General features: G+C 34.5%; 1 protein-coding gene across 1 annotated transcript in view; it reads left to right on the top strand.

Moving 5' to 3' along the window:
* The window catches only part of NEK10 (NIMA related kinase 10), a 94,431-nt gene extending 68,351 nt beyond the window's left edge, over positions 1-26,080 (top strand). The window contains 9 exon segments of the mRNA XM_027675423.1: positions 6,646-6,820; positions 6,906-6,992; positions 14,166-14,214; positions 15,928-15,965; positions 18,795-18,895; positions 21,935-22,045; positions 24,422-24,531; positions 25,879-25,930; positions 26,015-26,080. Coding sequence (XP_027531224.1) covers positions 6,646-6,820; positions 6,906-6,992; positions 14,166-14,214; positions 15,928-15,965; positions 18,795-18,895; positions 21,935-22,045; positions 24,422-24,531; positions 25,879-25,930; positions 26,015-26,080 — 789 coding nt within the window.
* The last annotated feature ends 388 nt before the right edge of the window (positions 26,081-26,468 follow it).

The following is a 26,468-nucleotide window of genomic DNA, read 5'->3' as shown; positions in this document are numbered from 1 at the left end:
TTTGTATTAATAATGTCACTAAATATTAATTTCATTTTTTAATTAATCTATGCAAATCCATGTATTCAAATCAAGTAACAAGTTACGCAGAGTAAAGGGAAACTAAGATGCTTAGGTAATGGGAAAAGTAAGTCCAACTTTTTTTCTGAGTGTAGTCTGGTCTATGGAGTGGATCCACATTCCAGGTTAGTCAGGGCTAACAGAGTGTCAAAGTCGTTAACAACACTTGGTCTGACCTGGTCCATTTAGGTGGCCCTTAGCTGAGTGCTTTGTCCTAATGTTCAAGTGCACAAGAATGCTTATTAGCCAGGCTGCTCTCTGCATTTTTTTTGTTTTCACACTTGGATGGGTAAGTCTTCCCCTAACCCAGCATGCTGGGGGTGTGGCATATAGACCAGGGTGAGTCATCTTCCGTTTAGATTGGATTTTTAGCTGCAGGTCAGCACTGGCCCTCCCAGGCTAGATCTGTAGGTATCAAGGTGCTGTGCTTCTGGTGGACTAGGATGCTGCTGCTGCTGGAAAACACACTTATTATTCTGTTTGCAGGCAGCCTGGCTATGGCCTATGCTAAGAAGCCTGCCTGCCTCTCTCCTGCAGAAGCTGCTCAACTTGTTATTGGGCAGAAATACTGAAAGAAGCAGCATAGCTGTTTTCAAACAGGACTATATCAAAATGACTAAATCTAAACTGAAGAGCATGGCCAGACCTGAAATGGCTGATGGGAGTTTCCTGGTCTCTCTTTGTGACATAAACCTTAATAATCTACCTCTAGATGCTTATGAGTTGATTGCATTATATCTTTTCTGGATTGGTTTAGAAACATGAATGAGTCTTGAGAAATGCTGGGATTTCTTTCTATGCCCCTTCTATCACAAAGACCATAATGTAAATAAATGCGAAGTGTTTTGTAATAATACCTGTAAATAGAGACCATTCTACCGTTACCACTCTTCTTCATCCACAGGAATGGATTTGTCTTTTTCTTCATCCACAAGGATCTGTGACCAAAGGGGGAAGGGTTAAAGATCATGATATAAGAATCTGTACTTTTGTAACCACCCTGCAGGCTACTGGCAACTCTTGTAATTCACAGCAGCCATCGATTTCCTCACAAGAAAGAGGACAGGATTGCAGCTATATGAAAGACAAAGAAACACAAAATGATTTAGCTGCTTTTTCACCAAGTCATTTCCCTCCATACCCAAATTCAGTTCTGCTCCATTGGCAATTGTTGTGCTAATAATCATGTTAGTTTCTAAGCATCACCACATGCATTACAAAGTAGTGCTTAATTAGCAATTCAATTTGAATTAATCAAGTTTTTTTGTTAACTCAGAAAAAGACATAAAGATTGGATTAATGTTCATTTTAATTTCCTTTTTCTTTGTGTTTAGAAATAGATTTTGTGCAATTCAGCCTTTTGGTGCATAAAAGATTTTTTTTTGTCTTAAAACAGCCGTGTATGTGTGGAGCAACTGCTTTTGTATCAGTTGAAGCAATGACTGTGCTTGGTTTTAAAACACTTATAAGGCAACAGGTTATTAATATTGCAGAAATAGAGTCCCATATTTATGTTAGATTAGAATATTAAAATATTTTTATTAAAATTTGTTATTAAAATGTATTAAAATTGTATTTAAAAACTGAGTGATAATGACTATTTCTGCACTGCTGCATACAATTCCCTTTGGAAATGAGTGAGGACTCGGGAATGTCATGAAGACTTAACATTCCACAAATTCTTTTCTTCTTCTACCTTTCACTCCACTGACACCATTCTATTTTGATATTTATGTAGCAGGGAGTAGATTTAAAGTTTAAATGTTAGAAATCTTGGCATGATAAAAAGAAAATAACCTTTTTAGATTTATACTGTGTATGTTTGGAGAATAGAGTAATGATATAAAAACTGTTTTGCAGGTATATTTTTTTAAGTGTTGCTGAATGTAGAAAATAGTCATCACAGCCAAATTACTACCCGTGAAAATGTATGATCAGACTCTTAAGGTCAAACCCATAATATGATTAATTCGGCTTCAATTTGTTAATACATCAAAAGACTTTAATAGAATTACCAGATGTAGGGCAGGAAGAGTTGTCAGAGATTATCCTGTCTCTCTCCGAGCTTTAGAGCTACCTGTCACGCCTGACAGGTATTTGACCAGTCAGTCATAAAAAAGTCATGTGATAAAATCAGTTTAGAAACAATGGAGATGCACAAACTGTCTTTACAGTCAGCAGTCACATCTGATTGAATCTTTCTTTCCATTTGAAGATAACATCTAGGAAATGATGAGGATGCCTGAAGCATCCTGGGCATACCCACAGCACATATACACTGTGCTATACACAGTATCTAAAGTTGGTCTGATGCTTGCAGAAAATTTTGGTCTTACTTTGTATACTTGACAGAGTAGATATGATATGCATGTCTTGTTTCCAGGAGATACTAGATGGACATATGCATGTGTAAGATGTATATGACACTTGCATTTTCAGACCCAATCTTAAGTGCTATAAAAGCACTCTGAGAGCACTAAGGCCAGAATATCCCCAGAACACTGCATTTGCTGAGCGCATTCAGACCAGTTACATTGTGTATGAACACTTATTTCTCTCTTCAGGATCCCAGATAGATGCAATAGTTGAACACTTGATTACTGAAATTGTCCTCCTGACAGTGGAAATATGTAAAAGTTATGTCTTTTCTCTTATATGTTGGTTCTCCTCTCTGTGATTTTTTTTTTAATATGGACTGAATAATAAAAATTATAGAGAGACAGGAAAAGAAAGAAATGAGAACAATCAGAAGTCTACAGAACACGACTTAAAAAATAAGATTGACAATTTTAAGTGTAGTGTTCAAAATTGTACCTAATTACTCCAACCGAGAATCTTATTGGTATCAACTAGAAAGAATAAACAATTCTTCAGAATTATTCTCTTCTTTATACATCCCAGTATGATGTTCACCTTTTCATAACAGCATGATGTTGTTGAGTCATATTCTGTTTCTCATCCATCAAAATCCCCATACCTTTTCCTGCAGAGCTTCTGTCTGACCAGTCTTTCCCCAGTCTGTGCATTTGTACAGTTGTTCCCCCTTGCTCATAGAACTTTGATTTCTCTCTATTTAAACTTGGTAAGTTCTTTTAGTTTCTCCAGCTTCTCAGAACTTTCTTTGACGCCTATTGTCAGTTTCACTGACACAGCTCTGTGTATGATGTATATGCTGCAGTATGATATATGATGTGAATGTATCGCAGTCTAGGCACCTTTAACAGGCCCTCTATCTATCCATTATTCAGATTATGATTGTAATTCAGTGACACCATTGAGTAGTTTTGGAACAAGGTCAAAAAGGATCCTGAAAAATTGTGCTCGCTACCCATTTTCAGTGTAACAAACACTCAAAGCGCTTACCAAGTCGAGTACAATTTTTATGGTCAATTATACAGCCAACTGATCGTGATTTGTCTAGGTCACACTTCCCTAGCTTTCTTGTAAGGTGTCATGAAAAACATTGTCAAAAGCCTTGCTAAAACTCTTATATATAACATCTACTTCTTGTTCCTAATGCACAAGAGCTGTTACCCTCTTACTGAAAAAAATACATTGTTTTAACATGTTTTTTCCCCTGACAATTTCATGTCAGCTATTATTCATTTTATTGCTAACTTGTAGGTTTTTACAAATAGTTTAATAGTGGAAATAGTTCTGTTTTTTTTCTTGAAATACAAATTCAATTGACTAGCATAATGCTGTAATTGTAAATGTCTCAAGTAAAGAAGATTAATTAAACACTGTTTGCAAATGCCACTAGAGAGCTCTATATTTCTTGAAGACAGAAAAGTTAATTCTTCTGGACAGTAATATGACAAAACAGAGCTAAACAAAAGATCGATATCTTTATTCTACTTGAGTTTTTTAGATTTTTTTAGATTTCTGCTGGAGGTAAAAAAGAGCAATTTAGGCTTCACTTGGCCAAATATTAAGTATAACTTGATTTTACAGTAGTAGTGGTGACCAATGAAGAGACAAATGTACAGGATATGGATGAAGATAGAATTTTTTCTTCATGACTGGGACACAAGTTTCCAGAGATGCTTTAGCTCAGTAATAAATATAGATGAATGCTGGAAAAAAAAGTTAATTGGTTCATTATTTGAACATTTTTTTGCAGAGGGACTTTTTTCCCCTTAGCTTTTGTTTTCAACTTGATTTGTTTATACTCGAAGGCAGAGTTTGTTTCAACAAAGGTGGCAATCAATCTGATGCATGGGGAAACTGAGACACTAGTTTATTACAAAAATGTGAAAATAAACTGAATCAACTGATGGAACCTTCAGAAAGATTTGTAAAATACTGGAACGTGAGAATCAAGTGTAGATGTGAGCATAGTTCAAATGAATATGTATCAACCTAACTCCTCTTTGAATGTTTGTGATGTTTTGAATATGCCACTGTTTCATAGATTTCTTCAAAAGATTAAGTATCTATCTTTCTGCTTATCTGAAAGAAGTATCTCTGAGACTTCGAGGTGTATGAAAATGATTGCTTCAATGTGTTGGAGAAAAGTTTCTCCATCCTCTTCTCATAAAATTATGTCCATATGTAGATTCTTATGTTCCCCCTCCAATGGTGACCAAAATCATTGAACTTGCATCACAGCTTCCTCTAGTCAGGATACTTTTGTCCCTCTAAATCATCCAGTTATCCTACTCAAAAAAAAAAAAGCAGTATATAATCTCATTTTTGAAAATTATTAGCTATTTTCTAGTTGGAGGAAAACATACACAGCAAATGTATTTATTACTCTCAGATTACTAATGAATACTATAGTTTTCTATGTAAATGAGCCAGATTTTATGTATAGACAGGTTATAGCTTACAGTTTATATAGCTGCTTTAAGGCTTTAGAATATGTTTCACTGATCTCTGAACAGTTTCTATAGCAGGTCTGACAATTATTTTTATCATGAGGTCTGTGGAATTCAGTTCACATATTTCAGACAAGTTTCCCATCTTGATGGGCTGCTAGATCTGAAACCAGTTGATAATAGCTGTCTTTTTGATATTTTTTTTCTTCAGCTCCACCTGATTTAGAAGTTATTGTTAACAGTTAGTCTTTCGAGTATGAGGTTCAGTCCTGAAAATGTTCAAAGGAGATTTAAGTTTGAAGTGTCTGTGCAGTTTAACTCTTCTCTGTCTTGCCTTTGTTTTCTTTGACGTAGAACAGGTGAGTTGGTTCTTTTCAGTAACTGTGCTCTGACTGTTCAGGGTACAATGTGTGCTCATATTCCAGGACTAGACTGCTCTCTTCAAGTGAACCAGAGAGTCATCATTAGTGGTTGTCATGCCGTGCTACACTCCAGTCACTGCTATTGTGGCATCTTGGACATAAGCTCAGTCCAGTACTTAAGTATAAAATGATCTTTTCCCACCTGAATTTAAGGAGAAAGGCTTGACAAGCCATCTCTTACAAGTTAAGTTATAGATTTGGGAGTAGAACCAAAGATGGGGAAGTAATTGAGGCAGACCTATTACACAGACAGTGTATAGTCAGTGCTCAGGGGTGCAGTTAGGTTTCTGAGGAGAAAGGTTTTCTAGTGCACCCACTCTGCTCTTTCCTGATAAGGTCAAAATACTTCTTGGGAAAAACTTTGAAAGAAGTTGACTTAGATAAAGACCAAACTGTCTTAGGCAGACTTGGTAAGAATATAAGTATTTAGGAATGTATTATCTCCTGAAATTAATATTAAAGATACTAATTTGTTTAATCTGATATATTTGTATAATTTATCTCCTGTCCTCCTTTATCACGCTTTGCTCTGACAAGATAGAGTAAAAAGAAACATGAATTTATTTACACACAACAGAACTAATATGTGAAGACTTGGAACAATATATTTAGAGGTCATAAAACATCTTTCTTCAAAGTACGTTCCATTAAAATAGAAGCAATAACAGGGATCAGGGATTTCTATTCTTTCTAGAAAGACTATAAACACTGACAGCAGCAGAGGCAGAATTTTAAACTTATTAAAGAACCTTGTGCTACAAACAGGATGCAGCAGTTAAATGTTACAGGCAAATAATTTATATTGGATGTTTTATTTTCTTAGCTCTGCATTTGGTCAGTTCAGCCTTGGGGTCTCTGACATGGCATCATATCAAGTTAACTTCATATTTTACTACCATCTTGGCTGTTATGCAGGATTTGCATTGTCCAGAACTGGACTGCTGTTAATTATCTAAGCTGGAAGAGAGTAAATCTACCAATGCTCGTACCTGGGAACCTACTATCTTTGTCCGGTCTTCTGTTTTTGTACAGTGTTTGCTTCTGGTCTGGCATTTGTTTCATTTTTTTCACTTTCAATGCTTGTTGTGAAAAGATTGTCATCAAGAACAAAGATGTCTTTTATGTAAAGACTAGAAATAATTTTTTTCGGTTTGAAAGTTTTGTTCTAAATTTAGAATCAGTGACTGAACCAGTTACTGTACAGTCCTGGACTAGCAGCTAAGTGGGAACAAAAAGTGTGTTTTTATGCATGTATACAGAAGTGACACTTTCATTTTCAGAATTTGTAATGAGTTCTGGAAAATGACAATATATAACATTTCCTTTTTGTTCTTTGTTGTCAGAAAAATTATGAGAAGTTGAGTCTTCATAGTAGCAGCAATGGAGCAGCCAGTTGCAAAAGTGAATTTTCAGAAAATACTGACCTTCCAGTTGACAGTTGTCGGTCTGCATGTGGAAAATATGAGGAAGGAACATATGAAGAAATTCTGGTAGAGGACCACAGGACTATAGAGAAAGGTAGGCATTAGCAAAAGAAGCATCAGGGTGCTGATGCTGGTCAGAGGTGGGTTAAAAGCTTCTTTGTTTTCATTTTTATGTGCAGATATGTTCTCTGAATTAGATGCTGAGCTGGACATACTGGACAACTCAAGCAGCTCCAGTTCAAGTAATTTGAAAGAGTCTGCTATTGGTAATATTCTTTAAGAATTAAGTGTGCTCTAATTTCTAACAGCAAAGCAGTTGTTTATTCCAGAATATTAGGGTATTTCATTATTTGTTGCAAGTTCACTATCTGTTGTGCTACCTAAGTAAAGAAAATAACTGTGCCTCTGTGGCAGCCATTTCCAGTTTAATACATTTTGCATCTCATAGTCTTTGTGTAGCTTGTCTCTGTATTTTGCAGTAATGTCTGTGAAAACTGGAATATTATCAGGCAACTTGACAAAGAAGGTAGTTTTAAATTTGAAGCCCTAAGATGACTAGTATTGATAAGAAACAGATGGAAGAGTGTGAAAAATAAAGTTGAAAGAGGTGATCTTTAGCTGTCTAGATGAATTGGCTGAATGGAATTGAAGGCAGGCTTAATGATTAAAACAGGATTATGTGATAAAACAGGGCATTAATTCTGCTTATAGTTATTTATAGTAAGCAAATAGGAAAACATCAGCTGTGTTGGGTGTTATCTTAAGTAACAGTTTTTTGGGATTATATTCCAAATATGACAATTTAAAAGAAAAAAACCAAAAAAACAGCTCAAACTTCTTTGAGTCACTTGCTAAATTGTGAGCTACCATGATATACTTATTAAATGGGATGAGATTATGATTAGAGAAAATCAAAGAGCATTTTATACTAGAAAAAAGAGATGGATATTAAAGTTGAGCAAAATTTAAGATTTCCATTCATCCCATTTAGTTCTGAAAGAAAATTTGTGGATGATTTAAATTGTAATTTTTAGTAAAGGGAATGTAGTCATGTGAAGATTAACAAATATTATTGGTACAAGGTCCCAGGCTTCATAAAACATAGAATAACATTATCTATTTGTAATCCTATTTGCTAGCTGGATTTCCTTCAGATTTTGGCCCAGGTATTGAAGAAATATGACTGCTTTTAATTGAAATGTCTAGCCATTAGCTCAGGGCAAATAAATGATTTAATAATTCTATATAAAATCCATTAATATGATTTGCTAATTGTAACTGGATAGTCTGCCATTCTAAAGTCTGGAGGACCTGTGGCAGGCTAGCCCTGAGATTATTATCAAAGTTTTCTTTAAAAAATAATAATTTTAAAAAGCACTTTGTTGTTTTCTTGTGCTAAGAGAGTAGCAGGAGAAGGCTACAGGATACAGGGAAGCCTAGTCTAACTGTGGGAGGGGACCTGCATAAAAGGAATCCTTTGAGGAAAAGCAGCTTGTGGAGACAAATGTTCTATTTTGTGTTTATACTGAAGAATAACACATTGTGTATCTCACAGAAATTCAATTCATTGTGGGCTAGTTTAGTGTTGTACACAGACATTTGAAATCTTTGTAGTTTGTAACTTGCCACACCCAAAGCATTACTGGTAATGATTTCCTTGTAGTCTATTTTGCTTGGTTGAGAACTGGACATTAATGAAACATCAACTTTTTATAATATTTGAATATTATGGTACTGGATTTCCATATTTTTAATTAAATATTTTAAGTGGAAAGATCCAGTCGGTTCCTGTCAATCCAGTAACTTTAATCAGCATTTCTAGAAATCATTCTTTGTTTTTCTCCCAGCATAGAGTTTAATTATTATATAGACACTTCAAGATTGCTTTTTCAGAAAAATAACTCCATAAGTCTTACGTTCTTAAATCACCTCTAGTGTCTACTTAATGTTGAAGTCGGTGTTGTATATCGGTTGTAATTAATGCTGGCAAATGTTTCTTCTTTTCAAGGATAAAGAAAAGGTTGCTTTAATTATAAATTCAGGATAATTGGATATTACTTGGATTATGCTCCATTCATTACTGATAAATGGCTAACAGAGTTTAAATTATCAGCCATGGTTCTTTCAAGCATGTCAGCATTGCAGGGGAAAATGTGACCAATTTTCATCTAGCTAACTTGGAAACTGCTAATATGAAGATGTGAGTTTTAGTTATGGGTATATTGATGAGGACCTTGAAAGGATTTGTCTAATCATGCTGTCATCACATCATTCTCAGAGTAAACATGATCTGCAACTGTAGAAAAATATCAGTCTAATTTAAAACTAGGGCAGTATCTTGTGTGTGATATACTGAGTTGTTCATTGGCACTGAAGCTGGTATGCATTTGACATTGTAATGTGGGTAAGCTTTTTTTTGTAGTCCACTATTGTCATAATATTTTCAATAATTTTACATACTCTGATTTTCCCTTAAGAAAAGGATTATTCTTCTTAGTCTAGACAATGTATTTCTACAAGACCAACTCCTTTAACTACTCCCAAGATGGCCAAATGCAGAGTACGTAGATTCTGGAAGAGTTGTTCCTGGTACTTGAAATGATTAATCCTACAGAAGCAAGATTCTATATATTTCAGAAGCATAGAGGCAGTAGTGACAGATGCATTTTTTTTCCCACCTGAAGTCCTATTAATTTGAAAACATAAAGATTGACAGAGGGTAGGGCCATACTGAGTCAAATAAGTCATTGAAGAGTGATAGGATGATAATAGTTTACTAGCTGCGGTTTTTTCTTATTTTAAAATTACAAGGTTCCCAACTTTACCTTAACTTAGACACATTTAAGGGGTTTTTACTTGCTTTTGGTTTGCAGTGTAACTGTACCTTCATTTCTGCTGGTAAAATCAAGTAGCAGGAAAATATATGATATATCTTAATGCATAGTAGTCCAGTAGAGCTAGTATGTCAGTTGAGTGAGAGTTTAAAAATTTACACTATGTTTGGGAATGCTTTTTTTTGGAAAATAGTTTTTGTTTCCCTTGATCTTGTTCACTTACACTGCAATTGGGACAGCATCCTAAATACATCAAAAGACACTTCTTTGTAAAACGTTGTAAAACATCCTATTAGAAATCCTCTGACCTTCCTCACAATAAAAATGAAGCATGCAATATATTCCGTTCAGAATTGCTCAGCCACTAGCTTTTCATGAGGCTAAGAAGTCTCAATGTACAGGCCTGTTGTGCTGCTGTATCTTGCTTAGAAGTTTTTCTGTTACCTCATAATTTAATTTATGTTTTCAGTGTTTGGAGTAACCTTTGATCTAACTTGTGACCAATAAGCAAAGACACTGATATTCAGAATTCCTTTCCTGAATTTCTGCAATCCAATAGTATTTGGAGTTACCATGTAATGAAGACACCACAGATCTGCTTGAAGAATATTCTAGTGATGTAACTGTAGAGGGGTCTCCTATATCTTTCTTTGAGCTTTTAGAAATATAACGTGTTTATTATAGAAATATAACACAGTGCCAGGACTTGAGTTTTGTGCAGGTGATGCTCATATCCAGTTAAATAATTGAGGATTCTAGAACTAGGATGCTCTCAAAATAGGAACTCTCTATGTTGTATGTAGCAAATGATTGGGCTCTGAGTTTAGGTCATCGCTTGGCTCCACATTTAACTACTTTTGAGGATAACAAGGAACACTGTGTGAAATAAAAGCCCCATTCAGTAATGTTACTTGCTGTCTGGAGTCAGTAATTTGGACTACATTGCAATCAGCTACCTTATGTCTTGCAAGTTCTGTGATCACAGAGCTGAGCTTTCTTTTTTTTTTTTTTTGCCTTAGACCAGTTGTATCTGATGTGTTTAATGTTTTGAGAGGATATTTCTTCTTTCAATAACGTGATTAGATAGTCTTGTAAGTCTTTGGGATAAGATTGTCTGACATCTGCTATATATGATTCTTTAGATTGTGAAGGGAAAACTTAGGAAATTCCTTGAAAATTATTATCGCATCAAGAAAACTATCATTTGCACAATGGGCTGTCTGTGAAGGATTTTGGAGATCTTAGTGTTTTGTAGACTTACTCTTCCCAATTTATCTAAGATTCAGATTTCTCTTGAGACCTCGGGCTAATGGGTCTTTGTAGAAAATATCAGCTAGAACAAAATCTGCTGAGACCTGGTTTTCCTGTATGATGTGGAGTTAAGTTCAAAGTATGTTTATGTCAACTTCTGTTGCTGTACATGAACTCCCTGCTAGTGAGAAAAGAACTTAGTTGTTTACTCTGCAAAAGGGCTTTAAAAAGCACATCCTTTGCTTCCATTTTGTTCAAAGAGATACATTGAAGTTTTCTGCTAATGTGAAATCTTGATTCAGTGTTCCTACCAGTCTGATCAAACTTGGGAGGGTTTTCGGAGATTTTTTAGATAACATTGAAGTGAAAGTTAAAGCCAAAGCAAAAGTTATTATCTCCTCAGGTTTTTCTGATCTCATATTGTGTTATAAACTCTTCTCTTGAAATTACATGGTTAGGTGCCTGCAAGAGCAAAACACTAAACTGCCTGTTAAAAGGTATTTATATGATTTGCACTGATTTCAATACATGTTAAGAAGTTAAAGCCTTAGAAGTTGCTTTAATTACATCCGCTATTAAAGACCAAAGTAGCAGTCAGAGAAGTTATTTATGCCTCATTTAATTTTTTTTTTTAAATATCCTCAAGGAATCTTCATAGAGCTATTCAGAATAGAGAGGCTGATGAGAATTAAAAGCTTTGGGTTTTGCGTGTCTTTCACTTTCTAACAAGAGTGGGCAAAAAATAGGAGAGAGATGGAGGATGTATGTTTCATTTTTCCTTGAGATCCTCTCAAACTGAGAAATATCCTCTCGCAAGGCATCTGAACAAAACATATTGCCTTGCTCTTCCTATCTCTGTCAAAGGAGTAACCATGGTAAAAGGAAATACAGTCCAGGTAACCCTGGGCTGAACATCAGGATTCACTATGTGCTCTGTGACTTGTTAGTTAACTTGTCTGCATGTTAATCTTCTTTCTTACTCCTCGTCTGGCTTTATGATTAGCACAACTCATACACAGAAGACTAAGTGTTATAAATAAAGTCTTTAGTGTTACGTGTGTGTATACAAACATGAATGTTTGTTACAATGATTTTTACATGTTTGAGTCTCCTTGTGATTAGTTATTGAATAAATTATTTGGCTGTGTTTTCATAGTGACTAACACATAATGAGATTTTTCCCTCTGATGTAGCTGCTCAGGGGGTCTTTAACATAATAATAAGCAATAAAAATAGGGCTGAAGGATGTTTGCTATTGTTTAGTGATGTTCTGCATCATGATTTCTGTGTTTTTTTTCGTTCTGTTTTTTAACATTAGTATTTTCCTAACTTTAGCATATGAATCAGAAAATACTACATCTCTGCCACGTACAGTGAGTGGTGAGACTGACTCTGGTGTGAAATATCATGCACTTGTAAATACACTCATAAACTGGCAGATTAGCAAGTCAAATGTGGTGAGTCATCAAACTGATCAAGCAAATTTGGATATGAGCCCTTCACTCATTGAAAGACCATTTATTTGAAACAGCCAAAGGGTATAGTATTTCAAACCCAATTTTGTGTATGAATACTTGGAAAAGCGTGTGTGTGTTTTTTATAAAATTCTAGCAAACAGCTAGAATTAAAACTTAGCTTTCTAGCCAAGTGGCTTCTGTTACTAATTTTCATGCATATATTCACGTAATATATTGTGGTGTTTATTGTGTCTGAAGTTGGAACTCAAAATCCTTACCCCAAGCAGAATGATTCAGGTTCAGTCAGTGCTTCTACTTATATATTTGTATAATTGTGTCTGCATCCTAAGCAGGTAAAATATCTGTTCCTTGAATAGGCACAATCATACTTTGCATGTCATTCTTTCCTTTCTAGACAGTAGATGCTGTCTTTTTCTGTCTATTTTTCTGTCTCAGTATCAAGGTTAATTGGAGTACTTTTTCTTCTATGGGGGCCTAGTTTATTTGCTATTACATAGGTCAGCTTTTCTAACCAAACAGTCTTTCATGCTAACTACTACAGAATTTTAATATCTGTTTTCCTAAGCAAACCATTAACAAGGAATAAAATAATTTCTTTTTCTTTCATTTTCTGTCTGTCTGTGTTCCTCCTTCTTAGGGAGACAGATTTGGCCTAAAAATGTATAATTTCTTTTGGTTTTGAAGTGATTTCAATGTGACAGATGCAAGCCTCCTTCAGGATTTTTTTTTAAATTCGGAAGATATCAGAAAACTAAGAAAAATAGAGGCACTATATTTCACAGTACAACACAAAGTATGTTTGAACACAAAAAGATTTAAGACTCTCAGAAATGTGTTTGCTCTACTGTTGCTCTAGAACTAATATAACTACTGTAACAAGACCAACAATGGGAAAACTAGTATAAATTTGACATAAAATCTTTTTTTTCTTATCTTCTATTTGAGTGATTGGATGCCTCTGTTCTTGTTTAATGATAATGCTTGCAATGTTAGTAAGTGTGGAAAAAAATCTCATGTAGACAAAGATGCAGGGCATTTTATTAAAATCCATTAATTGTATGGGAAAATTGTTCTAGAATATCCTAATCTTACTATTCAGACTTTCAGTTAGCAGAATTATCTTTTCATTAAACATGCACTTACTCCTCATTCAAAATGAGATACTATTTGTAGGACAGAGTGGTCTCATACATCCAAATTAGCATGAAAAGAGTGGTTTTACAGGAGTGTTTTAAGGCAAATGCTTAAGACTAATATTTAAGGCAATGCTTTCCAAGTGTAGAAATAATAACGTTACCGTTCCTTTTAGACATTTTTGGCACTATGCACTAATTATGTCAATATTTACATTCAGTTTTATTGCTTATTAGATGTTGGACCCATAACTGGTCTTTGAAGTCTTAAATTCAGTAGGATTATATAAGAAGTAAGGTATCCAGATATTACTTCATATGAATAGTTAGCTAATAGAATGGTGGCAATAAAACCCTGGTGGAACAAGGTTTAGACAACCCCTCAAAGGTCCCCTGAAAAAGTGGACTCTATCTAGACTAGTGATGTTGTGGTTATAGCGGTAGCAGTAACTGTAATAATTGAATGCAAATCTTCTGTGGACATCTAGTCAATATGTATTGTTAGTTTCTATGAGATTCTGAAAGTGTTTCTTAAAATACTGTATGGAGCTGAGATTTTAGTTATGATGTAGGAAAATCTTCAGTGCATCAAACAGTAAGTCGATAGTCAAATGGGGTTTGGAGTTTGCTTAACACTGTTTTTAAAAATTTATTTTGACACCATGTCTGGGAAATAGAAAATATTAACGTGCATGTTTTGGTTTTTTTTTAAGCAGAAGATAATATTTATGTACTTGTTTCAGGTATAATTAAACAAAATTTTAGTACTTCTGGAAGACAACCTCAGATAAGGTAGGTGTGATTTATATTTTTAATATAAATTATATAATTGATCACTGTTATAATCAATTCCAGTTGTGTGATTCACAGTGAAACAATTCTGCAATTTCCTTCATGAAACATTTCCTTACTTACCATTACAGATTCATATTGTATCAGCCTACGAGACTCAGTCTGCTTGAAGATGTTGTAAGAGGGTGCTTGCACTCAAAAGCTTTACATGATAAATAGTTTTAAAAATAGACTTTGCTACATCAGCTAAACTGATGTTATTTGGTCAGCCAAATTCTGGTTTTGTGTTTTTAAGCAGATGTTTTTCCATACAAAAATGTGTTTGTGTATTGGATAGTGTGGAGTATATTGTAGTAGTGTAGAGTAAGATCTTGTCCCTTTGAACTTCTCCAGACCTTCTATACAAACATAGAAACCCATTTTTTGTATTGTGGAGGCCCATTTACTTCAGAAAAGGAAACAAAAAAAGCAGAATATGTCACGTCATCCCTCTTGCTCTTCTAAAGATCTTCTTTATTCTTCTGTTGTTTATTTAGTACTGCATCAAACACATTCCTGACCAACCATTATTTTTTCTGATCTCCTTAGCACCACTCTTACTCACAGACTCTGTTCTTTGTTTCTTTATTTCTGCTTTTCTTTCATATCTGAAAAAAACCCTCAAAATGACTCTTGGCTGCATCTGCCTCCTGAACAATTTTTTTCTTTTCACCTTTAACTTAGCTATGTAAGTATTTATAATGATGACATTGATTCCTCTCTTGTGTTTCTCCACAGACACCATTTTAACCAAAGGCAATATTTTATTTTTGCTTTGAGAGTGGTTCTTAGCATGTCACCATCCAGTCTGTCACTTAGCACTTCACAGCTTTAGTCCTGTTGCAGTCAGTAGTGGCAGCCTCCTCATGCTTGTGTTCAAGCAAGCACGTGTTTTCTCTCTGTACAAATTCACTAGTCCACAAATCTCTGTCCCTCACATAATCATTAGAAAAGCTGTCTCCTTATCTATCTTCATAACTACTCCTTGAAACTGTAGTTTTCCCTACTGCCACAAAAATATATACAAATTCTTGCCATACTAAGACTATCACAGCTGCCACCCATCAGGACATCATATTGGTTCATTCAGTTTCCTCTCTGTTCGTATCTGTTTTTTGTTACTTATTTCAGCTAGTGAAATCTGCCAGCTGGGAAAGAGTTTGTGTAGAGTACAGAGCAGGATCTAACATTGAAACATGTAGACCTGTATTTCTGACATTGAGATATTGCTATCCTGGTGATGTAATATTATTTTTTCCCCCATTTTACCAGTACTGTATGCATTATTACTTGTGTTTTTCTCCTCTAAACAATAATTATTCTTTATGTTTTTCATCCATAAGAAGGGTTAACCAAAAGGTCCTTAAACATGTACAAATGCATAATCTAGTGGATTACTGAGTTTTCAGTATTAAAATCCTCTCTACAGACTTCGTGTGCTCCAGGCTGAAAACTGAGCAGGGAAAGAAACTTTTGTTTAGTAGAAGTTATGCTGGACATGCAGAGTAAGCCAGTCTTTATGTGACTTAAAAATGCACAGTTAAAAACTGGGGAACATGGACAGATTTCCTTTAGAGGAAACATGAGACATAGTCAGAGAATACTGTTATTTTATTTACAGTCATTGATGCCAAACACAATTAAAACCTTTTTTTTTTTTCCAAATAATGATAGAGATTATGTTGACAGTCCTGGATCAAGATTGCGACCAGGTAATTTCGTGCTTGCAAGAAATTAAAACTTTAACTTAAATTAAACCTAACGATTTCCAAGTTTTTAAACATTATTACATTATTCTCCTGTTGCATATAGAGTGTTTTCTCATAGTCTACCAGTTGCAGATCTTTACAATATGAAATGCTATGGTTTTATCTAATAATTGTATTTTAAAATATTAGAAATGAGACAATTACATTTCACATACAAGTATGTTGTCTGAAATATCATTAAGGTACTTCTTAAAAATATGAATTCCAATAGTAAATCAGTAAGATCTCATTTTAATGATCATTATCCTGGCTAAACTGCTGCTGAATGCAATTAGAATTTCCCCTGAGAAATGAGTTTGCATAGAGCCCTTGTAAATTATCGTGTATTTATACATCATGATTGATGAAACAAGTTTTCTATTTGAGGTACTTTTCTTTCTTACTGAGAAGCTTCACATACTGTGAGCTGCTAAGCTGTGATTTCAGAATGCATATTGTCTGAATTAAATAATACTTGAAAGAAAATTATTTTGAGCAGTTGAGATATTGGTCGTAAAAAAAGTGCTTTTTGTCTATACTAAGTTCTATTTTACAGCTTTTAATATAAAAATTCTATTAAAATTTTTCATTATGCAGTACAAATCAAAATTTGATGTCAACCTTCTGCAGTTTCAGTACTGTTTACCAAAGAGTGCCATTATAATAACAACACAGTTAAAACCCACTACCCAGCCATAATGTATCAGAGCTATCATGATTTACAGACAAATCCTTTAGCCTTTGTTGATATTTTCAGTTCTGTGGGTAATTTGAGTAGATCCAATATCTTTTTTCAGTAATGTTTCCCTTTTGGATAAAAGTCTTAAAAGCTTTGATCAAGTCTTCAGCAGCCTATTCACACATGTGTGCCCTCATCCTCCAAATAATGCTATACTTTGGGTATTTAAAAACAACCCAACAAACTAGAAACTTGGAGCAGTCTGGAGTGTATGGACTTTGAGGGTACTCCTGAAGTTCCTATCTTAACGTTGGGTCTCCAGCTGTCTTTGGAGCACCTATACACTACAAGTAGACATTACATCTGGTCCTCCTAGATTTTTAGGTCATATTGTTGCTGTCATACTAGAAAAGAGAGAAAGCTCTGTACACTGAATAACAGGGAAATCCATGTTATATCCTACTCAGCCATTTTTGTTTGTTGTTATCATTCTAAACCTATTTTTATTCAGAAAAAAAAATCTGAAGACACACAAAAGAAAGGGCACTGATTTGTTTTCTTTTGGTTTGTTGTACAAGCCATTGACAAGAAAAGAGAAGACAAATACCACAGAACAGGGAATAGTGAAAAAGATAACATGCCAAGAAAATAAAGGTTTTCTGAGTGTCCTAACAAAAGCTGAAGATTCACAGGTCATAACAGCAAGACTGGGGTTGAATAGAGCAGTGTTGAAACAGTTGGTAGAGAGGTGAAAATGAGGCAGAAAGAGCTAAATCCAAATTGCTCTTCCGGTAGTATGTATTTTAGATTATTACAGCATGGCTTCCACTGTCACCTTGACCAGAAAAAACAGTCTAAATTCTTCTCTAAGTGACTCAGGGGAAATGCAAGACTTTTCCTCTTACTCATCGTTAAGAGAAGACTTGGGGAAAAAGTGTCAAATTGAATTTCACTTGACTCTATCAACACAGCTGCCAAAAGGCCACAAAAAAACCCCAGTAACAGCAATGACGTCATCGTCTTCCTGATCCTACTAGAAATGTGTCCCTCTCTGACAGAAAAGGACATTTTCTGTAACTCTCTATTTCTGTGTTAGCACAGCTCCGAACTGGATGGTCCCTAGACACTTCAGTTTGTGAATGTCTGTCTTCTACTTCTTGTTAAAGTAGCCAGCACAGAAATTCAACAGAAAAAAAAAAAGGTAATTGTCCTGTTGTGGATGAGTTAATGTTGGTATTTGGATTTCATCTCCTGCTCAGTAGAATTTTTATTCTTAATCCAAGATCACTTTGCAAAAAAAAAAAGTTTCTGTGGATGTAAATTTTTACGTAAGACTTTATGGTCCTCAGGGTGTTGCTGTGTGAAGAAACGTTAGAATATGCATCTGAATTAGCCTCTGAAGTGTAGTTCAGAGAATTGTATTTAAGAGAGATACAGGGCTGCTGGCTGAAGTTCATACCTGGGCCAAAGGTCTTTGCTTAGCTTCCAGGTCTAATACTCAACTTGGAAAGATAATTTTATGAACTAATATTCTTTAGTGATACACTAAGTGCTTTATAGTGACAGTCTGCTGATAAGCTTTTATATCATCTCGGGGTCTGACAATGTGTATGATTTAAATACACAAGATTAAAAATCCTAAACAACAATTGATTTACCCCATAAATATGGTCCATGTGAGATATGTTATTGTAATTCTTTGGGTAGATTGAAAATAAATTTAATAACATCAAAATATACAAAAAGTAAATATATGTGATAGTCAGTGTAAAAAAAAATCAGTTAAGAAAATTCTGTTTATCATATATTTAAATTTCCTTTTGAATAAATGTGAGAAAACTTTAATGATTGATAAGGTACGTTAATACTGTTTTTCTCTTAGCATAATTTAATGATTCAGAGAAAGGGATTTTCTTTTGAAACATATATTCAATTGCATTGTCTAAATTTTTAGGATTTTACAGTATTGTTTTTCTGTTTGCAACATTATTGGAAAAACAAGTCATGCATTTAAACTTCGCATTTATATCTACAGATTTTAAACAGTGTATGCTATTACTGTACTAAGGCAACAAAATGAGCTGCCTTCCTGATTTTACTTTTGTCATCTACAGCATCAGCAGGAATTGCTGTATCACAAAGGAAGGTGCGTCAGATCAGTGACCCCGTTCAGCAGATTCTTATTCAGCTCCACAAAATTATCTTCATCACTCAAGTATGCATTACTGTTGCTTCTGACATTCTATGCTTTTTAGTTATTTGCTGTTGTCAAAATGATGGTACTGCAAAGTGCTGCTAATTTAGTCACTGTTCTTTAAAACCAACAGAACTTGACATTTTTGCAGATGGCAGGATGCTTTAAAAATATATCATTTAAATAAAGACTAACCCTGAATATTAGTATGTGGAGGATGGCAATAATTGAGTCATGTGAAAAAAAATCAGTGGGTCACCTCAGAAAAATGGATTGTACAGTAAATTATTTTTACAACATTCTGTCATACTAGCAATACGATTATTTAAGGTGACAATACTGACTTGGAGAGTATATAAAATGCTTTCTTCTATAGCAATAGTTCCTAAATAACTTCAAAGTTAAATTTTTTTATTATCAATAAGTAGTAATACTTTCATGGGATTTTAGTGCAATAGTTCAAATCCTGAATATGTTAAATGTTTTGAAATGTTTTTAAATGTCAGATCTTTTTCAAACTTAAGACTTACTTTAAAATTAAGTTGAAATGCTTCATAATGAAAGAGAGTTGAAGTTATTTCATGCTGATTCCAAAGCAAAAGGGGAGCTGATACAAATCTATATTGAACTCTCCACTAAAAATGTGATGGAAAACTTTTTATTCTCTGGAAAGATGGCTGCCATGAAGCTACTTGCTATTCTTAAATAAATATCTTTTTGTTCTCCAAAATGAAGTGTTTATCTTCGTCATGTGATGTTTATCACCTCAGGGATTTTCAGATTGATAAGCCAAATTTGTTCAGTTTTGTTTAAAACAGAATAGCATAACTGAACTTGAGTGTGCTTTGCATGTCTCTTTTCTTTCTTTTTTTTTTCTTTTTTTTTAAATTCTTTTTAACTGTCAAGTTTATCAAAACAGGTGACACAGGAATTAAATTATCAGAGACAAAGAAATAATCATAATTTAAAATAATTGGAAATTATCTCCTTATCCCACTAGCAGTAATGAGGCAGTTCAGTCTTTACATGGTATATTAGGAGTATGTCCAAGGTGCTCGTTAATGAACCTGTCCTCTCTGTTGAACAAAGTTTTCTCAAGAGGCCTACTAATTAAAAGAAGATATCACAACGTGGATGCCCAATAACTGAGAACTAACAGCAGCTCACAAACTGATTCAAAATTGACCAGTGAAGCAGCAGCAAGAACTTTGATGCTTTTGGTGTCATTTGGTTTCAGAATGGGAAAGCAGAGAAACCAGGATCCGTACCTGTGCTTGTTTACTCTGTACTATATGTTTCTCTTGTACTTGTTTATGTTCTTACCAGTCTAAGGTCAAATATTTTTTATAATATATAGCTGGTTTATCAAACTGTTACATATTTCAGCTGACAATTCTAAACTGAAGTTTGCAAGGGAGAGTTCTTGCCTGTTAGTTCTTGGCTGCCAGCAGCCTTCTCAACCCAGTTTCCATGGGAACAAGAATCAGAGTGATCTCTGGAAAACAATGTAAGAAAAAGCTTTTAAAAAAGCATTATGTAAATCCTTGGCCTTTTTTTTTTTTTAAACTGATCTGACAGCTGATTTCATTAAAACAAAAGCTAAAATTGAACACTAGTGCCTAAGGCAACTCCAAGTTTCTGAAGCAGTGGACTTGTTCTTTACCGCTTCTGCTTCAGTATATCCCAGTATGCCCACGGTACATTAACTGCACACAGTTGATTGCACTGGTATATAATCTATAGAGCATCTTGCAAGCCTTTCCTAAGGCATAATTTTTTTTACTGGCTTATGGGCCAGTAAAACATCTGACTTAAAGCATATGTGTAAGCCCTTATCTGCATGAAAAGAGAGTAGTATCTGTCTGTAACCAAAAACCTGTACGCAACCAGCTGTCTGGTGAAGTCCTTTGTGCGTAGAATGTGACTTTGATCTCTGGTTTGTCAGAGCAAATCAGGACTCCTGTGGGCCCAATAAAACTGTTCTGGATTTATAGCTGTCTAAAAACAGTAATTTGTTCCTGTGGGATAAATGTCTTTATAATGTGTACTGTGTCAGTGTTTGAATGTGAATTATTAGTGGTCAAACCCTCCTTAAGTAGTCAAAAAGCTTCCTGAATGCAGTGGAGTGGCACTTTATGAATTTATATCAATGATGTGAGGATAAAGTGTATACTAAATGGTAGAAAATCATAGTTTTTCAAACAGTGCCTGCAGGTATAAGCAACTATACAGAAACAGCACAGACCATGGTTTCAAAAGGGTAGTAACATGTCATCCAATTGTTGTCAGACTGAGTTGATGTCATTGCAGTGACCAATAGTGAAAACTTTACATTTAATGCTGCACCATAAAAAATATTTAAAAAGAAGAGACATCCTTTGAACTCTATATTAAAGACTTTAAGCACCATAAATAATGATTTGTACTTTTTAAAAAAAGTAAATATAGATGAAATATGTATTCTTTTTCAACCAAAAAATACAAGAGGAAAAAGTATACAAAATAAGTTATGCTTTGTAGACAAGTGAAATGTAGATTACTTACCACAGGTAGCCTCTAGCAAAAGAGACATTCTGAATTGTATTAAGACCCATAAGGACCTTAAAAGAGCCTGTTGAAGCAATTCTATGCACACTGAATGATGGTCTAAGTTTCTTGAAATTCCATTACTTTCAGCTGAATCGACTCATTACAGCCAACATGAAATCTAGTCTAATGGTTGATGGGCTTTATCTATAGAAAAATATCCCAAATACTAGCACTTTGATCAGGGAAGCAAATCTAGTCGTACCTATGTTAGGCTTGTTATTATGGTGTTTACCTTCAACACTAGAGGAACTGAGTTATAAGTTAAGCCTAACAGAATGGGCAAACCAAGGAGCCTTATTATAATATGCTATTAAATCAAGTCTTGTGCTGTTGTTTATCACCATGCTATTAGATATCAGTGTTTCTTTTTGAAGTGTAGATACTTTTTTCAATAATGGTACTGCTGCATGGGTCACCTTTATGGAAGGTGTAACTAAGTGGTGGAAACATCTGTTTCTTTGTTTCATGTAGCTTCCTCCAGCTTTGCAATGCAACTTGAAAAGGAGAATCATTGAGAGGTTCAAGAAGTCCCTCTTCAGTCAGCAGAGCAATCTTTGTAATCTGAAATCAGAAATGAAAAAGGTGTAGTACACCATTTATTACATTGAATTTGTCCCTTTTCCTATTTGAATTATGCTATTGATATTAGTATCACAAAAATATAAGTGTAAGAGTCAATTTTTGAAAGGAAACATTTAGAATATTCTCTAGATACCCTTTATGTGGCAAATATGGAGATTCATTAAGTAAGTAGTTTCTGTAAGTTGGTTTCAAGTTTTTGTCTCATCATTAGAACATATTTTGTAAATGGAAAGGACCCACAAGCTTCTAGCTCACAAGACCAGACTTCATCTCATCAGAGCTCATAAAGACAAGAGGAAGGGAAATGCAACTGAAGCTTATGTAAGCTCTTAATTTATGTAAGCTCTTCTTAATTTGTTAATAGTTTCTCAATATTTTTCATGTTTTGGAATGTATTCCTACTCAAACCATTAATTTTAAGAAAGCAATGTCCCAGAGAGCCTTGAATATAACATACTTTATCCCATGGTTGCATAGTGTGTCAGCAACAGTTTAGTGTCATCATTTTAAAACCACTGCAGATTTGCAAGAATGGCTTGACTAAAGAACCGTGCCTACATATTTTCCAATGACAGGCTGGATGCTCTCCAACAGAGAAAGAGCTAACAATAATATCAGAATTTCTACATGTTCCTTCAAAATCTTCTGAGAACACTGTAATCGGCAAAGGATCTGAAAATTACTTCCTTGTCATCTGTCTACTGGGGGAGACTGTGAAGCTAAGACTGAATTAATGACAAAGCAGTTATTAGATATTTTATTGTAGCTAAAATTTGATGACTAAGGTGATTTATTATCATTCACATAATTCTCCTGTGTGACCTAATTTGATTGTTACCTATTTGCACTGAATTGTGGAACTTTCTGCATCATTTGCTACAAAATAGACTGACCCCAAATGCTGGATCATTCCCGTGCTTTTGTAATAATTAACCTCAGATGCTTAAGCTTCATGGAAGGTGGCTACTTAGTGTTTACTTTGGTTTACATTGGTAGTACATTAGAAAGATAATTAAAGATGTTTCTTTCTGAGCTATTGGTTTCACACCGATTTGAAAATTGTAAATCAGGCTGGGACTCATATATTAAACAATTCTTGTATTTCACCCATAACATTAAATCTGAGGATCTGCTCATTTTGCATTGTGTTTTCAGAAAAGGATGCCCAAAAACAGGGTAAGCAAAAGGATATGTTTATTATAAAATTGACCTACTTTTCAAGTGTCTAGAAATAAATGAAACTATTCATAAATGTTATCAACAAATGTAAAATGGTGTTAGCTTTAAAACTATTGGATTTAAACCTCAAGAAAAGGGAAGAAATACTCTATCTAAAATGTTAATGGTAGCAAATTTAAAATGTTTCAAATGTTATATGCAATTCTGGGCATTTCCAACTTGAAGGAAATAGTTACAGAAACTATTAAAAACAACAACAGGAAGTGCAGTTAGAAGGTTGGAGAATTGATAAGCATCAGTAAATAAATGTTACATGATTTACCAAAATCACCACCATAAATGCACTGGGTAACATGGATATCATTTGGAGGTAGTGGGAGGAACCCAAATAGAGAAAAGAATTAGGTTGAACTCTTCCAGCAGGTGTTAAGAGGTTGTGCAGTTTCTGCAAATAAAATTTAAAAATAAAGCAGTTTTAACTATGACAAATTAGAAAACCTAATTAGAACAACAGACAAAAAGATTCCTCCACTGATCAGTGGTGGGGTAAAGGTCTTCCAGGAAGAGATATTCTTCTGTTTCTGTAACTGTAAAAGTGTTATCATGCTGCAGAAATCATAACTGGAATTTCTTTCCTGCACACAAAGGTACTTTCCTGTCAGAGATGTTGCCAGTGGATGTTTTCAAAACTTGATGTTTTTAAGTTTAATATCAATATCCTTGTTCATATAATCAAGTAGTTCAACTGACTTTCAGGTTTCGGAAGTTTGGGCATCCCTCCAATGGGAATTATACTGCTTGAATATGGGCTTACAATTTCACTTGAAGCCCCAGTTTTGAAAACGAGTCATCAGCTGCTTCTCTCCGTGGTTCAAGAGAATACACTTCCCTGTTAATCTTCACACAAATGTGTCGTTTATGACATTTTGTTCAGATAGTTTGAAGAACTCAGTGCTTTATACTAAGTGCAGATTGGCAGCTTGTAATGTTCAGTCAGTGTTTCTGGAGAGAAGAAGCTAGAATGCTCACAATTGTGTTCACCACTTTTTGATTAATCCAAAAAGAGTTGAAATCTCTTGACTTCTGATTGCACTGGGAAACATAGGAAAGGGTAAACTGCCTCAGAAGTCTGAAGTTTTGACAAATGGGAAAGATGGAGATTTCAGTTGTCTTTCTTTTCTTTTTTTTTTCCCCCAGTTGCTGCAAGGTTCTCCTGAATTGATTGAGCCCAACATCTTCACAGAAGATTGGCATGTGGTACTTCTTTCTTCAGGTGGAAATATGTTGCTTCCAGATGACAGAAAAAGTAAACAAAGCATCAATACTTCTGTAGTGGCATATAGGTTTCTAATAAAGTGTATGGTGTTAAAGCAGAATTGCTGCTCCAAGATCTGTCTTCAAAGACAATGAAGATATGCTGACTAAACTGATTTGCATTACCAGGGTTTTTTTTGTTTTGTTTTGTTTAATTCCTGGTAAGATGTGCAGTTCACCACTACTGGAAATTTCTACTAATTTAAGAGAGTTTACTTTGGAATGACAAAGCAATATAAAAGGTGCAAGTACTTTATGGTTCATCCATGAAAATTAATAGAAATGTTTGTAACCAAAAATGTAATACTTAAGATTTACCTGTCCTTGCACATGATTTTTAAACAAACTCTGTTTAAACCCTATGTTGTTCTTTTGTCATGTTTGGAACAGTTACAATGGGTTGGTTTAATTATGTAGCTAGATCGAGCCATACAAACATAAGGAGGAAAATATGTGTGTGTGTATTTATATATATGTATACTTCAGAAAATATAACAATATATATGTCAAATATACTTTGGACAAGTGATACTCAGCATGACAAATCATAAACACCATGTTTAATTAAACCTACAGCTGTGGCATCATCCAGGATGGGGAACCACAATTCCTGGTTCAGAGACTTGTATTATCATGTGCTTCTTTGTGCAATGGACGTAAGGGAAAAGTGCAGCCTGTATTTTGGTAACTGTGCCATTTACATTCTTCTAAATACAGGAAAAGCTGTGTTGAAATCCATGAACTAGAGTATACAGTAACATTAAAAATCTGTGATGCCAGAAAGAAAAGTGAGAAGCTTTGGTTTTGATGATCTTTGTGTTGAAACATTCTAGTTACATCAGTTACACAGCTTTTTGCAAAAACCAAAATTAATACTAGATGTCAAGGGTGATATTTGAGTAGGAAATGAGTCCCTAACAATCACTTTAAATATAAGCATTATTTTGTTCCCGGAGACAATGCAATTTTTGAGGTGCTCATTATCGGTAATTTTTGAATCTCTTAACCTGCAGACAATACTTTTGTCCTCACAAATTGCTGCTGACTCTGTGCCCTTCCCACTGTAAATTGTAAGTGGGAAAATATAAGAAAGTTACATTTCCGTGTTCTGTTTGATAAAGTCTTTATTTGCCATCAGTTTGAACGCTTTCATAATGAGCGCATCAAATGTTCACATCATGCAAATGTTCACATTAGATGACCTCACCTTTTCAGGGGTTCATTGTGGTCAGTGGAAGTTACTGATAATGAAGCATCTCTCTTGTCATTATATTTGTAGTGGAATTGCTAAGAAAATTATAAGGGAGCATAAATTCCAAATTCAGTAGTATAACATTACTTGCCTTTGGCACTTCTGACATGGCAGAAGGGATAACATATGAGCAGTTGCAGGTAAGCTGTATGTATACCTATATGTATTCATTTATTACTTTTAATGAAGATAATTTACTGAAATTAAGTTCTTTTTTGTTGTAGACTCTAATTGAAGAGGTTCTAGAGGAAAGTGATTATTAAAGTTTCTCTTCTAACAGGTCAGTCTAGTCAATTTAAAAAGTTAATTATGATGTGCTAAAACCAAACGTATCATTGTCCTGTTTATGTGATTGCAATTTCACTTTAAACTTAGTGCCATATGTGGTTTATTATAATACATAGATGCGTGGACTGGAAGAAATGTATGTGGGACACATTAGCTAATCTAAGCAGGTTTTTTCAGCCATATCTGTTTTCTTCATTCAGATGAAAGAGTAGTAGAAGTATGGCATCAATTTCCTCACGTTTTTCCACATATAAAACCACATCTGAACAAAAGGTTCACTGCATAGAAGTATATTTTATTTTAATAGTCTACCGTTACAGGGTTGAAGGGATGAAGCTGATATATTTAGAGCAGTATAAGTGGTTACTAGCACAAAAGTGCAGGGGATGA

Source organism: Neopelma chrysocephalum, unplaced genomic scaffold (genome assembly GCF_003984885.1).
Source record: "Neopelma chrysocephalum unplaced genomic scaffold, ASM398488v2 Primary Assembly neopelma1_26, whole genome shotgun sequence".
Lineage (NCBI taxonomy): Eukaryota > Metazoa > Chordata > Aves > Passeriformes > Pipridae > Neopelma > Neopelma chrysocephalum.
Note: the sequence above shows the minus strand (reverse complement) of the source record. Positions and strands in the feature narration are given on the sequence as shown.